At 44.1% G+C, this 17495-nt stretch overlaps 1 protein-coding gene across 1 annotated transcript in view; it reads right to left on the reverse strand.

Annotated features, from left to right (window-relative positions):
- Positions 1–1404: 1404 nt before the first annotated feature.
- The window catches only part of RASGEF1B (RasGEF domain family member 1B), a 52956-nt gene continuing 36865 nt past the window's right edge, over positions 1405–17495 (reverse strand). The window contains exons 5-14 of the mRNA XM_026718919.2: positions 15977–16189; positions 15456–15530; positions 14177–14272; positions 13006–13108; positions 11495–11574; positions 10520–10615; positions 7706–7801; positions 5949–6072; positions 4435–4507; positions 1405–3059 (exon numbers count right to left, since the gene is read on the reverse strand). Coding sequence (XP_026574704.1) covers positions 3035–3059; positions 4435–4507; positions 5949–6072; positions 7706–7801; positions 10520–10615; positions 11495–11574; positions 13006–13108; positions 14177–14272; positions 15456–15530; positions 15977–16189 — 981 coding nt within the window. The 3' untranslated portion in view covers positions 1405–3034. The remainder of the gene's footprint in view (positions 3060–4434; positions 4508–5948; positions 6073–7705; positions 7802–10519; positions 10616–11494; positions 11575–13005; positions 13109–14176; positions 14273–15455; positions 15531–15976; positions 16190–17495) is intronic.

A 17495-nucleotide genomic window follows, 5' to 3' on the forward strand; every position in this document is an offset into this window, starting at 1 on the left:
CAAAACGACAAAAATTCCTTGCTTTCAGATGATTTCTAAAACCAGTAATGTTAAAAAGTAATTAATGTTGCCTGACGAACAACACAGATGAATGCTATTCAGTTAATGGAGAGTTTTAATAGCCGAGTTAATTAAAACACGCAGCCTTTTAAATTCACATCTACTTTATCAAGCAATGCTGGAAAAACTGAATGAGTTCTGAAAGAGTTGTGCACCGGGATTAAGAGAACAGAGATTAGAGAATTGAAAAAATATATATAGACTCTGAGATACATTATTCATTGTCACCCTTGACCCTGGTTTTTCCCCACCCCCTGGGTGTATCATAATTCATATTCTCCAATGAGACACATCCATAGCCAAGAGCCATCAATCATGCTCTCCAGTTAGAATTTTGCAAGACAGAAACTTCGCTCACCTACTTACTATCTTAGAAAACATTCATGGAATGCACTTTTGGTTTTGGTTAAGTCGGAATGTTAAGTCAGCATGCAATTTAGGAATAAAATCTGGATTGCTTGTGCCTTGAGGATCACAGGTAGTCCTCGACTTACAACCGCAATTTATGTTGCCCAGTGAAACATTTGTTAAGTGAGCTTTGCCTCATTTTACGACCTTCCTTGCCACAGTTGTTAAGTGAATCGCTGCAGTTGTTAAGTTAGTCACACGGTTGTTTAAATGAACCTGATTTCCCCGTTGACTTTGCTTGTCAGAAGGTCACAAAAGGGGATGACGTGACCCAGGGAACACTGCGACCATCATAAATATGATGTCAGGATTCCGGCAGTTAACCCCCGCATTTAAATCATGAGTCTCGAGCCAAACCTCCAAAACTTCAAAAGGATTTATTGGGGGTTAACATGTCCAGCACTGCCTGGGTGTAGCTGACTCTGAGACACATAATTCATTGCCATCCTTGATCCTGGTTTTCCCCCACCCACCCTGGGTGTATCGTAATTCATATTCTCCAGTGGGACACATCCATAGCCAAGCGTCATCAATCAATCAGGCAGAAACTTCAGTCACCTAGTTACTATCTTGGAAAACATTTATGGAATGCACTTTTGGTTTTGCAAGCTGCTACACTGCCTCCCCCTCCCTTTCTGTTGGCAACTCTAAAAAGACCATAGAAATATGTTATGAGTTGACACATGAATCACTTGCCAACCGCCTGAATTTTGATTCTGTGACCATGGGGATACTGCAATGGTCGTGTGAAAAACGGCCATAAATCACCTTTCTCAGTGCTGTTGTAACTTCAAACAGTCACTAAATGAACTGTTATAAATGGAGGACTAACTATCTGTGCTTCCTTTTTTTTAATCTATTTCAGAAATACCTGCATGTGTTACTGGATCTTATGTGCAAATTCACTGACAAAACCACAAGGTGCAAGCAATGAAGAACAATTCAACGATGTATTTTTATTTATTATTATTTTTGAGGAATAGCATATCTCATACAAATCCCTTTTCTGGATATGTCTTGTTAACGGACTTTCAATTTTTCAGAATTTCTCGGGGAAGGCAATACAGGGACTAAGCATTCAGAGCTACCACGGACATAACAGGACTTGTTTCGTAGTCAAAGCAAATTTCAGAGGTTCTTGAAACAAAAAACCCAAACAAACATGGAGTTTATAGCTAGAGACTCAGCTAGGAGAAACTTTCAATGGGTCTGTAGGATTTCAGAGTTTAAATTAGCATTGCTAGATCGGATATTATTTCCTCACATTAAAAAAAAAACACACCTGAAAAATCATAATTGATATCTACCTACAATCCCCAGCGGGGTTTTTTTTCCCCCGCTCACCCTCTCAAGGAGAAAACAAAATCAATTAATTCAATAATACAGAGCGTGAAGAAAAGGATGCAGAAAAGTACAGGAAAGCCCACATTACGAAATGTAAGCCAGCTCCAAACCTCTCTGATTATTCTGGCTCTCCAACGAATCAGTTTTGGAAACAAACATCCTATAAGCCAGTTTAGAGGTCCCATCGATGAAGGACCTCAAACCCGGAGTCCCGCTTTATTCCAACGGGTCTCTCTTTCAAAATTGAACCCGGATTTCCATATCAAATTTCTCTTTGGAGAACGTCACAGAAATGAAACTGGCTTCATGCCCAATTCAGATGGCTTTGTAGCGCAGATGTGCCCAGATGAAAAAAAACAAAACAAAACCCAGCACAATAATACATTTAAGAGGAAGGGTGACATTTCTACATAGTTTAGCTACATTTTGCTACCTAGCTTTCTAAGCCTCCGTTTCTCCTAGCGCTATTGCTGAACTTAATATTTTAAACTTCCAATTAGTATCTAGTCTGAGTTAGCCGACCAGCAGCTAACTCGCAAACTAACAAACGAACGAACAAACAAACAAAAAAAACCCAGAGCACTCGTGCCCCTTTTCATAATAAATAGCTGAACATCTTAAGGAACCCGCAACAACAAACGCTACGTCGTGAGCCGTTTATCCCTTCAAGGGAAAAAAACGCAAGAGTTCTTAGATTTCTTTTCGACAAGAATCGTCAGCGAAAATCTTCCTCAGATCCTGGTGGCATCTGAAGGAGTCCAGTTGGCCTTGGATCGATGGAAGGGAAGTTCTACTTGGAATCCGATAAATGTGAAAGTACCAGAAAGTCTGATGAGTAGAGTTTGCAGGTGGGATGGGATGAGGAAGAGGGGGGGAAATCCCATCCAGGTGCTTCAAAAGGATTCACAGTAGACTCGGATCTTCACTGGGTCCTCTTTGATCAACCGCATGCCACCCAACTGGCCCTTTCGTCGGACAATCGGTGGGTAGAGGAAAGCTTGCCTTTCCTGACTCGTGTCAGCTGGGCTTTCCTCTCAACATCATGTCCCGACTTGCTCTTCACCAACTATTCAGCTCTCATAACTTAAAAACGCGCCTCTTGGTCTTCAAGAGGAGGAGACGAGGGATGGGTAAATAAATAAGCGACCTCAGCCATGGCCTTCATCCTAAGAACCCAGGTCAAGATCATAGCAGCAACTGCAGAAAGCACCCAACTCATGCATTAGCCTCTTCCCAGAAGCGTGGACCTATAAGAGAAGTCAAACAGAGAAGGAAGACCTTCCATTAGGACAGCGGTGGCTAACCTTTTTGGGCTCCTGTGTCAAAAATTGCGCATGCCCTTGTGTGTCAGAAGGCAATGCATGCCCCCCACCCCACCCCTGAGCATGCGTGTGCGATTTTCCCCCTGCCACCCCCTTACCTGCCCCGCGCCTCCCAGCTGATTTTCGGACCCGCTTGAGGCCTTTTTCGGCCTGCCAGAAGCCTCTGCAGCCTTTGCAGGCCGAAAAATGGGCCCGTTTTGTCACTTCTGGTATTTCCGGAAATACAGGAAGAGACAAAACGGGCCTATTTTTGGTCTGTAAAGCCTGCAGAGGTTTCCCTCAAGCCTCTGGCAGGCCAAAAAAGGCCTGAAAATCAGCTGGGAGGCATGCACATGAGCAGTGAGGTAAGTTTGCCTGGGGCTCGCGTGCCTGCACAAATGGCTCTGCGTGCCACTTGTGGCACACATGCCATAGGTTTGCTTTCACGGCATTAGGACATCAAGAAGACATTGTCCAATTGCTTGGAAGTCCTGTGTCCATCTGAACTTGCCATCAGGGCCAGTCTGTGTGCTTTAAGAGAAAGATGTACAGGTAGTCCTCGACTTAACGACCACAGTGGAGTCCAACATTTGTGTTGCTAAGTGAGACATTTGTTAAATGAGCTTTGGCCCATTTAATGAACTTTCGTGCCACATTTGTTCAAATGAGTCGCTGCAGTTGGTCAATTAGTAACACAGTTGTTTATCTGGATTCCCCATTGACTTGGCTTGTCTGAAGGTCGCAAAAGTGGATCCCATGACCTCAGGACACGGCCACTGTCGTCAATACATACCAGTTGCCCAATGTCTGGATTTGGATCATGTGACCATGGGGATGCTGCAATGGTCATGAGTGTGAAAAATGACGGTAACTCCCTTTTTTTCAATGCTCTTGTGACTTCAAACAGTCACTAAATGAATGGTTGTAAGTCGAGGAACACTTGTCTAAAAACAAAATGATATATATAGCACTCTTATCCTATAAAGAGCCATGGCTCCTATAAAGAGCTGTGGTGGCGCAGTGGTCAGAATGCAGTATTGCAGGCTAACTCTGCCGGATGCCAGCAGTTTGAACCTGACTGGCTCAAGGTTGACTCAGCCATCCGTCCTTCTCAGATTGGTAAAACGAGGACCCACATTGTTGGGAGACAATATACTGACATTTATAAACCCCTTAGAGAGGGCTGTAAAGCACTATGAAGCAGGATATAAGTCTAAGTGCTATCGCTATTATTATCCCAACAGAAAACAAAAACATTGGTTCAAGTGCAAGAAGAAACATTCAGTCTGTTGATGGATACCGGAAAGGTTCGAGCACTCACCTGAGTGTCTTCCACCTGTCCTTTTCAATGTGATTCTCTGGACCTTCACTTTCATACGAGGCCAAATAAAGTGCTACAACCAGAAGAAAGAAAATATGAGCCTTACAGACACCTTCTAAATGTCTTGAATTATGTTCCCTGTGGGATAGCAACACCGTCTCTTTCCAAATGCGTGGTCCTCAGGAGGAAAAAATTTTCTCATTTCTAACGGCGTTAAAAGCTTGCGTGAACTGGAGCACAAGTAATAGTTCATAAATGAGATTCAAGGTTCCTATGAACATCCTTATTATTCTTATCCAGAAGACATGTTAGCTGCTTCCTCCTTTTCCCTTCAATTCCCTGAAAAAAACTGTTCCAAAAGACTGGGAGATGCACCTAATTTTGGAAGCAATGCTAAGATCGGCAAGATGACGAAGGGGAACTTTAACCTGGGAAGTTTTGTGTTTTTGTAATGCAGGGATCTGGTACTGTGTGGTCATAAACCACAAGCACTCTCTGCCCAATCAGTTCAGACAGGCAAGACTAATCTAATAACAGAAATAACACAACGACAGAATTGGAAGCCTTCTAGTCAAGCGGGAAACCCTATACTATTTCAGAAAAACGGCTTTCCAATCTCTTCTTAAAAACTTCCAGTATTGGAGCATTCACAACTTCTGAACACAGGCAGGGACCGCGCACAGTCGCGGATTCCTGCCTGCACCGAAGCGCCACAAGCCGGAAGTGTCCTGAGCATTCACAACTTCTGGAGGCAAGTGGTTCCACTGATTTATGGTTCTGTCAGGAAATGTCTCATTAGTTCTAGGTTGCTTCTCTCCTTGATTAATTTCCATCCGTTGCTTCCATCGATGCCACAGGCTGCGACATTGGAAGTTGGAAGGAAAATAAAAGTAGGCGATTACATATCACCCTGTGTATCAGAATAGCTGTCAAATATACAACATGCTGAACATGTCTGTGGAGATTCTCAGTCCTCCAGGTCATAATTGTCCCAAAGACAATCAAGAGGCAACTGGACTTCCTGGTTTTTCTTTGAAGATGTTTCGCTTCTCATCCAAGAAGCTTTTTCAACTCTGACTGGAGGGTGTGGAATGGAAGGATTTATACTCCTTGCAGACAGCTGGTCATTTGCATCCTTTCAGCGAGTCATTGAGGCGACCTGGGGATTTATCTGTGTCATCAGGGTCACAGGAGTGGTGCCAATGGGTGTGGAGCCTTGTTGAAAGGACTATGTTGTAGACTGGAGATAGACGGCGTCTTATCCCTCCCTCCTTCGTTGGGAGAGGGCTGATCCATGTTGACATAATAGATGGCCTCTTTGAATGCAAACGGCCAGCTGTCTGCAAGGAGTATAAATCCTTCCATTCCCTACCATCCAGTCAGAGGTGAAGAAGCTTCTTGGATGAGAAGCGAAAGGTCTTCAAAAGAAAAACCAGACAGTCCAGTTGCCTCTTGAAAGAAAGAAAGCACCTTTGGAACAACACGACGAACAATTGCAGGTGCTCTTCTCTTACCGTCCTCACTGAAAACTGGAATGGTGAGCAGGTATTGAAGGATTTTCCGGTCCCTCTCGAAAGGGCACTCCACTTGCTTCCAGGTCATAAACTCACTCACTTGTTTAGCCAGTTCCCAAAACTTCTGCAAGGAATGAGCAGAACAGGAAAAGCACATAAGCTAAGCAGGTACAAGGGATCCATTAAAACAAGGCAATAGGGTTGATCGGTCTGTTCCAGAAGGATAGTTCATTAAACTGTTGCAATAAAAGAGAGGATTAGCAGCTCAGGGTTGAAATGCGGGGTCCTTGATGCTCTCTGAAGCGCAGTTGTTTTCTTGCAGACATTTCAATACCTACCCTAGTCACATCATCAGGGCTAGAAGGGTGTGGGGTTTGCGCTCAATTTATATTCCGGTGAATTACTCCGTCCAGTGTTGTCTTAGAGCCATGACGACAAACCCAGGGCACACGTGCCAGAAGTGGCACGCAGAGCCATCTCTCCAGACACGCCAGCCGTCGCCCATTGCTCTTCTGGGTTCTGGCACGCATGCGTACCAGGCAGCTGGTCTTCATGCACGTGGGAGCGCCGGAAACCGGAAGAGCTGCTCCTCAGCGTGCATGCACGCACCGGGAAGTTGAGCTTCCGGTTTCCAGTGCATGCATATACACCCCAGCCAGCTTCGCACATGCATGCGTGCCAGAAACAGGAAGACTAGGTGGCCAGGACACATGCCAGAAGCCGGAAGTTCAGTTTCCGAGCACGCCCATGTACGCCAGGGAGCTGCTCTTCTGGTTTCCAGCACTCACCCATGCTCCTGTTTCGGCTCTCAGTGCCAAAAAGGTTTGCCAACACTGTCTTAGAGGTTCTTTGATTTGGCTGTTTATTGTTAGTTTGTTTGGCTAGCGGTAGATAGATAACATCTTACAGCCCAAGGAAAGAACCTCCAAGACCATTCCCACCAATACTGACAGGGCTATTCACTAGATTATAAACTGAGAGCAAACCCCACTCCCCTTACATGTTATCTTGTTTGAGTAAAGAAACATCTGGAAGAAATAAACCAAGGTCAAAGAGCACCAGGGACCCCTTATAACCCTTGCCTTTTGTAATTCTGCTCAAGTCCTGCTCCTTCAGGCCTATAAGGATGGACTATTCTTTAATTCTGTGGGTTGGGAAAGAAAAAACCAGCCCTTTGTCAGTGAAAACAAGACATGCTCAGAGAATATAGGTAAAGGTAAAGGTTCCCCTCTCACATATGTGCTAATTGTTTCTGGCTCTAGGGGGCGGTGCTCATCTCCCTTACAAAGCCGAAGAAGAGCCAGCGCTGTCCGAAGACGTCTCCGTGGTCATGTGGCCGGCATGACTAAACACTGAAGGTGCACGGAAGGCTGTTCCCTTTCCACCAAAGTGGACCCTATTTTTCTACTTGCATTTTTTACGTGATTTAGGTTGGCAGAAGCTGGGACAAGTGATGGGAGCTCACTCCGTTATGTGGCGCTAGGGATTCGGACTGCCAAACTGCCGACCTTTCTGATCGACAACCTCAGTGTCTCAGCCACTGAGCCACCAAGTCCATTCAGAGAACATAGATAGGGCTCTTCAAAAAACCAACCATGGTTGGAAGGGAAGGAAACATGTCAGAGCCGTGAGGTAACCTGTACAAAGTTCCTGCCTCTGCACTCCAAAATCTTGACGAGGTTTTCTGCTCCTGCGTTCAATTCGACGAGGTTAAGAGTTTAAGAGAAATTCGGAAACCCTGAGGACGCTCTACTTACTTCAAAATTGACATGGCCGTTGGGCAAGCGGTTGGCACAGCCTTCATTGAGGAAGTAAATATCCTTGATAAGCAGGCTGAAAAATGGGATCACAATCTAAAAGAAGAGAGAATCCAGAAGAATCCAGATTAGCAACAGACCTGTGACTGGAACAAAAGGGGGAAAAACGTCTTTGTCTCATTTGGGACAAATAAAGAATAAACTGCACCACGTTTGGGGCAGAGGTAGCTCCAAAAAGCTATACAACAAGAGAGGCCATAGCTGAAACTAAGCCGAAGATCCTTTGCTTGTCTATCCCCTCTGGTCAAACACTTATTCTGCAGAATTTAAGTTCCAGCATCTCCGGTAAGCCAGGGTTGGGAGGGGCCATGGCCCTTTTATGGCTTTTGGACTTCAACTCCCAGAATTCCTCAGCAAGCCATTTTATGATTTGTGGACTTCCAACTCCCAGAATTCCCAAGCCAGCCATTTTGTGACTTGTTTTATGACTTGTGGACTTCAACTCCCAGAATTCCTGAGCTGGCTCAGAAATTCTGGGCATTGAAGTCCACAAGTCATAAAAGGGCCATAGTTCCGCACTTCTGCAGTAAGGCAAGCATTCAGTGTATTGCATTATTCATAACTCTTTTACAACACACACATACAAGCACAGACACACGCACGCCACTTTTACCGATCAACCACTTGCAATGTAGTGTCCTCTAGGTGTGTTATGCCCAAGGGAGAGGAGGAACAGCCAACAGGGAGTGGAAGTGTGGCTCTGGAATTTGTGAAGGAGGCTGGGGAAGGGCAGAAGCCGGCTGGGCAGTCAGAGGCGGACCCAGGCCCATCCTAGGGGATGCAGGGAGGAGAGGATAAGGGAGAGACGTGGTCTACTCGGGAGGAGTGGGCCTTGATTCTCTTCATGGGCTGCAACTGTGACAACTGGATAAGAGGACAGATCTGCGTACGAGTGAGTGCTGGAAACAGTGTGGAAATATCTCTAGTTTATGGTTCCTCTCTGAGTTTGGCGTCCTTCCCAGTGTGTGTACTGATATCTGTGGACGTCCTCCAGCCCTTATCTTGCCTGGTTTGTGTTGTTTTTTACTCTTTATAATTTATAGGCATTTTTTTAGTTTAAATGGCATTTCCTCTTTCTCGTAACTGCTTGTGTGGGAGTTTTTTGTCTCCAGTCAAGGATATTTGGAGCTTGGAAGCAAAGTGAAGGAATAAAAAAAGGGTTCATCTTTTTTTTTTTGTGACTGTGTTTATTTTGTATCCTCACCCTGGGTCATCACAAGATGCCTCTGGCTATGTCGGCGTTTAAAAGCTGATCACTTGCTCAAATGTGAAGGAATATACCTCTCTGCCCAAGATTTGAATGACCCCCCCACAACCTGCTGGCTTTCCATACATTGTTCCCATGCACCAAACCAGGATGTTTTTGAGATGATTGCAGATATGGATATATGTGTCACCCGTGGAATGATGTTATTTTGAGGTTTTTCGTGTGTTCTTACTGACATTTTTATTGTTAATGATAATCATTGTGGGTCACCCAAAGTCATACAATAAGTGGGAGACCAAATTAAAGGAATAGATTAAATAAATTCAGGCAGTCCGCAACTTAACGACAAACAACTGAGCCCCAAATTCCATTGCTAAGCGAGGCAGTTAAGTGAGTTTTGCCCCATTTTACAACCTCTTTTGTCACAGTTATTAAGCAAATCACTGCAGTGGTTAAGTGAATTATGTGGTCATTAAGTGAATCTGGCTCCCCCCTCCATTGACTTTGCTTGTCAGAAGCCGGATGGGAAAGTTACAAATCGTGATCACATCCTGGCATACTGCAACCATCATAAATACATGCCAGTTGCCAAGCGCCCAAATGTTGATGACATGATCATGGGAATGCTGCAATGGTCTTAAGTGCGAAAACTGGTCATCAATGACTTTTGTGCCACAGTGGCGCAGTGGTTAGAGCGCAGTACTGCAGGCTATTTCTGCCGACTGCCAGCGGTTCGGCAGTTTGATCCTGAGCAGCTCAAGGTTGACTCAGCCTTCCATCCTTCCAAGGTGAGTAAAATGAGGACCCAGATTGTTGGGGGCAAGAGGCTGACTTTGTAAACTGCTTAGAGAGGGCTGGAAAGCACCGTAAAATGGTACATGTCTAAATTTATTGCTATTGCTGTTTTTCCTTCCTTCCTTCCTTCCTTCCTTCCTTCCTTCCTGTTCTATTGCATTGCCGTTTTATTTCCTTCCTTCCTTCCTTTCCTTCCTTCCCTTCCTTCCTTCCTCTTCTATTGCACTGCTGTTTTTTCCTTCCTTCCTTCCTTCCTTCCTTCCTTCCTTCCTTCCTTCCTTCCTTCCTTCCTTCCTGTTCTATTGCATTACTGTTTTTCCTTCCTTCCTTCCTGTTCTATTGCACTGCTTTTTTCCTTCCTTCCTTCCTTCCTTCCTTCCTTCCTTCCTTCCTTCCTTCCTTCCATCCATCCATCCATCCATCCATCCATCCATCCATCCATCCATGCTGTGCAGTGGTTAGAATATAGTATTGCAAGTTAACTTTGCCCACTGCCAAGAGTTTGATCCTCACCGGCTCAAGGTTGACTCAGCCTTCCATCCTTCTGAGGTGGGTAAAATGAGGACCCAGATTATGGGGGGCAAGAGGCTGACTCTGTAAACTGCTTAGAGAGGGCTGTATAGCACTGTGAAGCGGCATACAAGTCTAAGTGCTATTGCTATTTTTCAGTGCCGTTGTAAATTCAAACAGTCACAAAGCAAATGGTTTTAAGTCAAAGACTACCTGTATTTATCTCTTTCTTAGACCATTACCTTCTCTCTGCTGCTGTGAGCTGTCAGAGACCTCTGGGTAGCCCCACGGAGAGCTGTGCGATAATTGTAGAAATTGCTGGAAGGGTCCATTTGATGCTAGAAAAAGGAGAAGTGGAAATGTAGAGAATTAGAGTTTTGTGTCAGAAGGTTTAATATTCCATCAAAATATTGCTTTAGAACTCCAGCTTTTATCCTGGGGAGACCATTTCCAATGTAAAGCACACACTGAACAGTTTTCAGAGTCAAAATAGGTTATGGATTAAAAAGCTAACCAAATCTGGGAAAAAAACAACAACAGATGAAGCAAATAATTGTAAAATTTCATTTCTAGCCAAAAGGGCTGATGATCAAAATTATTTGAAAGTAGCAACAGATGAATTGTTAAATATCCATTTTCAAAAATCAAAATCCACTATGGTAACTTCCTGGAGTATTGTGACTAGAACAGAATAACAGAGTTGGAAGGGACCTTGGAGGTCTTCTAGTCCAACCCTCTGCTTAGGCAGGAAACCCTACATCACTTCAGAGAAATGGTTATCCAACATCTTTTTTAAAACTTTCAGTGTTGGAGCATTCACAACTTCTGGAGGCAAGTTGTTCCACTGATTAATTGTTTTAACAGTCAAGAAATTCCTCCTTAGTTCTAGGTTGCTTCTCTCCTTGATTCGTTTCCATCCTTTTTCTTCTTGTCCTGCCTTCTGGTGCTTTGCAGAATAGCTTGACCCCCTCTTCTTTTTGGCAGCCTCTGAGATATTGCTAGACTGCTATCGTGTCTCCCCTAGTCCTTCTTTTTTCATCAGCCTAGACAAATCTAAGGATTTCCAACCTAAAATCATGAAGCGAAACGTCTTCAAGGAAAAACAGTCTAGTTGCCTTTTGAAAAAGCAACCTTTTGGGACAACCATGAACTGGATGACTGAGAATCTCCAAACATAACTGAATAACAAAGATTCAGATTAAAAGGTCAGGACTTACCTCCAGAATGTCAAACTTGGCAGTCTTGACTTTTGACCAGGTTTTCTTTAATCTGGAGACAGGAGTCATATTCATTCCAGCTTTTATTTCAAAGTGTAGAGGAAAAGAGAAGAAAAGAGATAAAATACATAGTCGTATTTTGAGGCCATTTTTCCTCAAAATGAGGAAAAAATAACCATCCACTAAGATATCCACTTTTTCCAGTTTTCTTTTTTCATCCAATTACAACCCATTATCCCAAAACAAGCCATTCAAAAATGCAAGCATGGTTAACATTTCTATAGATAGCATTTTAGAAAGTTATATTTCTTTCTAGACTCATTATTCATAAGCATTTTGGGCACGGATTTCTAGCTGCCAACTCCTTTGATAGAAATCTGTTTCAAGAGAAATTTGTGGTAGATTTCCTTTGCTTTCCTGCCAGAGGACATATAATAAAATAAGCTTTGAAAAATGTTTCACAAGTGTTAAGTAACCTCAAATTTATGCGAGACTAGCAGGGTACCCGTGCATCGCTACAAAACTATGTGATCAGGCAAGTTTTGGGGGAGGAAAATAAGGAAAAACAATTCTATCTCTGCCTACCAGCATCCATCGGTATTCATCTGGCTAGCGTCCTGTCAGTGTGTGACAGAGTTGAGGGCTGTTTGGAAACTGAAACATTATTTGCTGTGTGAGCAAGGAGACAGCAAGGAGCCTGGGCGTGGCTTAGCTCAACTGCAGTTGGAACAGATTTCTTTTCAGGTGGGGAGGGGGAGTAGAACTCCTTAGCATCAGAGCGTGTTAATAACAATACAGGAAATACTAATGCTCTGATGGTCATTTTGAAAAATCCTTTTCTTAGCGAGCACCTAGAAGCCAAGAACAACAATATGTGGCAAATTTCAAATTTTGTAGGCTTTACGGTTCTGGAGATTTCGTGATGATGCCTGAGTGGTATTTCACTTTTATAGAGAGAGATTTAAGTAAACTCATCTTGAAGTCAAAGGCTTAAAACATGGCAGCCATTTTTAATGCAGGTGAAGTATCAGTTTATGTGAGGGATCCTGGCTGGGCTTACTATCTTTGCAAAGATTCATCAGTGAAGTAAAACTAGGCTGGGTGGGGACATGTTTTGATCCTGAAATGCCACTATGGGGAAGATGAGAAAGAAGGGACAAAGAGGCACATCAAGAGTTGCTTTCTCTACTCCATTATTTTTCATAAGCTTAAGGACGTTTTTCTCAACCTTGTCAGGCTAAGATGCGTGGACTTCAACTCCCAGAATTCCCCAGCCAACATAAGGGAGTTGAAGTCTACACATCTTCAAATTGTCACGGTTGAGAAACATCGGTTATAAACTTAAAATTCCTAGAAATCCTAGGGACCCTAACAAATGTGGAGGCTGCCAAGTTATCCAACATGATCCAGAAGCTTTGGGGCAGAATTAGACGAAGGAGAAACACCTAAGCGCTTTTTCCAAAGCAAAACATAAAAGGAAACGGATAGAAAACGTTCTTATTTATACTCACAAATAATAGCCATTAAAGAGTTAAAGTTGCCAATGTTGAAACACTCTCGGGCGACGTCAATGAAGTATTCTATCATCCTTGCTCTGTGTTTTTTCTTTATAGGCTGTGAGAGAGAGCAAAACACAACACTGGGATTTAGCTGAGAAGTTGCCCAAATGGGAAGAAGGATCTCTGAGCTTTTTAGATAGCACTGATTTTAACTTTTAAAGAAACAAGTGACATTTCAGGCTGGAGTCCAAAGTAAACGTTTCCCTGTCTAGTCGTATCTGACTCTAGGGCGCGATTCCCATCTCTGTTTCTTAGCCGAGGGAGCTAGTGTTGTCTGAAGACAATTTCCGTGGTCATGTGGCCAACGTGCCAAAGAGACACGGAACACTGTTACCTTCCCATCTAAGTGGTACCTATTTGTCTACTCGTATTTGCATGCTTTCAAACTCCTAGATAGGCAGGAGCTTGAGCAAGAATGGGAGCTCACCCGGTCGCACAGCACTCGGCTCTCGAACCCGGGCTGTCAGCTTTCTAAAAATACACCCACTCACACGTATTCAGAAGTGGTATTCAGCAGGTTCTGACTAGTTCTGGAGAACCGGTAGTGGAAATTTTGAGTAGTTCGGAGAACTGGCAAATCCCACCTCTGACTGGCCCTGCCAACCCCATCTACTCTCTGCCTCCCGAGTCCCAGCTGATTGGCTGGCTCTTCTTTTGTTGCCCTGCACAGGAGAACGGAGCTGGAAAGCAGGTTAGTGGGGTGGGGAGGGAATGGAGATTTTGCAGTACCCTTTCACCCAGGAATGCGGAGGGAATGGGGATTTTGCAGTATCCTTCCCCTGCCACGCCCACCAAGCCACATCACGCCCACCAAGCCACGGCCACAGAACTGGCAGTAAAAAAAAAACTGAATCCCACCACTGCATGACGTATTCCTTGCGTGGCGTAAGCAAGGACATCGGAGGAACAAATCAACAGGAGGTATAGCAAGGAATAATTACCGGTGTGAACTCCTTTCAAACAAAAGCTGCAACCTCAAGGGGGTTTGGTGCAGAGTTTTACTTCTGTACCATACAATCTTGTGCAAAAATATAGCTCCAAGCTGGTCTTTGTGGTGTGATGGGAGCGGAAGGAAGGAAGGGCACCGCATACAGAAGGAAGACCAAGGAATCGTTTTGCTTACCATACATATTTCTGTGGCAACCAAATAACTCAGCCTATTGAACCACTCCACGTAAGCTTCCAGATTCCGAGACTTCTTCCGATCCCCGTAGGAGCTCTGAGAAGGAAACAAGAACCAGGCGTTAACTTCTCACACCACAAATTTAAAGAAGTGGTAGCATCTGGCCAAGCCAATTTGGGCTCAGAAATGCAATAGGGCTGATCGTGATTAGTTGCAGGTAGTCCAGACCACCACAATGCCCAAAATTCATGTGAAGGGGGTGAACTGGTTTGCCCTTTTGACGGAAGGAATCCTGCAGCTTAAAGTACCAGCGTTAAATGATCTGGCGTTGTCGGAGTGCGACCCTGGGACATTGTAACCGTCATAAATGTGAGTCAATTGCCAAGCATCTGAATGTTGCAGCGTGACCTGGGCGCAATGTCCTCATGTGAAAAGTCCAAGTCCTTTTCCAGTGCTGGGCTTGGTGGTCCCGAACGTGAATCGAGGACCCTGCACGGGGGGCATTTGGGGCGAACCATCGTGTCTCACTTGTCCTAGGTAATTGGCAACATGCCGAAAGGGGCTCCGCTTGCATTTTCCAACAAAGCGTGTCGTCGAACATCCGTTCAATTGACCCTGTGTTTTTTTTTTTTTTTCCGTACTGCAGGGTTCTCAGCCTCCTGATGGGGGCTTCCTCCCAGAACCCGCCCTGCTGGCTGTTCTGTTGGGTTCCCTCTGTCCAGGTGGGAAACTGTTTGTAAATTTTAATTTGTCCTGACCCCCCTGCTCAACACCAAGGGGGGGTGGTGTGGCGTTGGCTGTAAGGAGGAGGGTGTGCCAACGTCGTGGCGGAAGCCCTGGTAAACTGGGGACTCAGTTATGCGTGTTAACATTGGAGATCAGAGACACCTTTTACTGGGCAAATATTTTAATACAAATTTACCCATATGCATTTTCTGGATTTATTTGCAACAGTGGCGAATATCTGTCTCAACTTTCTGAATATCAGTATGCACTTTCTGAATTTATAACATGCAAACCGACACCATTTTTCACTGAAATCCCATACTTAACATGTCCCAAAGTCCATTATTTGGGGAGAAACTTTTGCAAAACTGTGTGCAGTAACATACACGTATGTAAACACGTGAAGGACTTTGAAAGCGTTGAAGAAAAGTGCAAATCACGAGGAGACGGGTTGGGCACAGATGAAAAATCAAGCAAAGACAAAGTGCCCAGGTTCATCCAATCCCAGCCAGCAAGTTTTACCATAGTTTATAAAATTGTTCCTGCTATTCACCTTCTCATTGTCCAGGGTGTCCTTCTGTACAAACGCTTGGACAAATTCTTGTGGACCGATGTAACTAAGTCTCTCCTGAAAGAAAGAAAAATTCCACTCATGGTCAACGTTCATTCTTGTAGAAGGAAAAGTAAAGGAGTCTCTATGGATTTTACTCCGCTAGTTGTTGCTGACTGTAGGGGGTGGTACTTATCTCTGTTTCAAGGCCATTGAGCCAGTGCTATCCAAAAATATTTGGATATGTGACCAGCATGATCTCACGGAGTGCTGTTATCTTCCCACCAAAGTGGTACCTATTTATCTACTTGTATCTGCACGCTTTCGAACTGCATTCGGCAGGAGCTGGGGCAAGGATGAGAGCTCACCCCGTCTTATCGCGCTCGGGTCTCGAACCCGGGCTGCTGGCTTTCCAAACAACAAGCCAAGCGTCTTAACTACCGAGCCACCCCGCCTCCCTTTGAAGAAGACCACTGAGAAAAATGATCAAACAAGAATAAAATAAAGTGGGGGAATAAACTTACAAGCTCTATGTGAGTCAGCTGCTGGGCCAACATATAAGGATCGCTGCAGATGGTGATGATATCTCGTTGGATGGCCTGAGGTTTGGTCTTTAATACCGTCAGCCTATCGGTTGAAGTAGCGTTGATTTTTGCAAGAACTTCCTCATATTGGTTGAGAGAGGCCAGCTTACGGATGAGGCTCTGGATGATTTGCTGCACGTTTTTCCGATAGGTCTGGAAAGAGAAATAATGAAAAGGGACCATCGTTTTTTAAACACCTGAAATGCTTTCTGTTGGCAGAACTTACACATAACAGTATGCCAGAAGATCTCTTCCGCTCATGAAGTCATGGTTTATTTGTATCCTGCCTTTATTTTTTAAATTTATTATAATGTTACATATTATCTATATATATAAAAGCGAAATTCCACTGAAGTATCATCACAAAATCTCCAGAACCGTAAAGCCTACACATTTGAAATTTGGCACCTATGTTCCTCTTGGCTTCTAAGTGCTCACAAAGAAAGGATTTTTCAAAACAACCATCAGAGCATTAATATTTCCTATATTATTATTAACACGCTCTGATGCTAAGTTCTTTCCCCCGTCCCCACCTGAAAAGAAATCTGTTCCAAATGCAAAACACAAGCAGAGGAGTTTCAGTTATAGAGCACCAAGCAGCTTTAGTACACAACAGTTGAGCTAAGCCACGCCCAGGCTCCTTGCTGTCTCCTTCTTGCTCACACAGCAAATGCTGTTTCAGTTTCCAAACAGCCCTCAACTCTCTCACACACTGACAGGACGCTAGTCAGATGGATACCAATGGGTGCTGGTAGGTTGAGCCAGAATATTTTTTTTCCTTATTTCCCCCCCAAAAAACTAAGCCCACTCACATAGTTTCATAGCAAAGCACGGGTATCGAGCTAGTATTACAAATAATTCAAGGTGTCGAACATGTCCAACACACTTCCTCTTACATTTTTGTGCACACCACCAATCCTATGAAGAGAGTTGGGCTGAGAGAGAATGACTGTCCCAATGTCACCCTGGTGGCTTTCATGGCTAAGGCGGCACTTGAACTCATGGTCTCCTGCTTTCTAGCCTCCTGCCTTAACTACTAAACCAGATTGGCTCCTCTGTTGCTTTGCCACCAAAGAGAATTGGAAGCCACAATCCATGAAGACTTCTAAACACGAGCAGCCACGATTTCTAGCTAAATCTACACCCAGAATTTGGTTTTAACTTTGGGGTTTGCTCTTTTACAATTTTTTTTTTAATGCCCTGAGACGTTCTTCTTCTTCCTCTCCTTGGAATTAGCTGAGGAAAGACAGAAAAACGAACCCCCCCAAAATGGTGAGCTATGTATCCTTTGACTTAGCCTGCAAGTAACTTTTAATCAAACTCTTTTTTTTAATAATATGATGTTTTCTTATTTTCTTAGGGCAGCGCCATAACCATGATTTTATTCACACAGAAAGGGGTGAACAACGAAGGCTGGGATGTCATAACGGAGATAAAAGCAGCACTTTCAAATTGATGG

Source organism: Pseudonaja textilis, chromosome 6, assembly GCF_049901715.1.
Source record: "Pseudonaja textilis isolate UNSWEBS1 chromosome 6, rPseTex1.2, whole genome shotgun sequence".
NCBI lineage: Eukaryota > Metazoa > Chordata > Lepidosauria > Squamata > Elapidae > Pseudonaja > Pseudonaja textilis.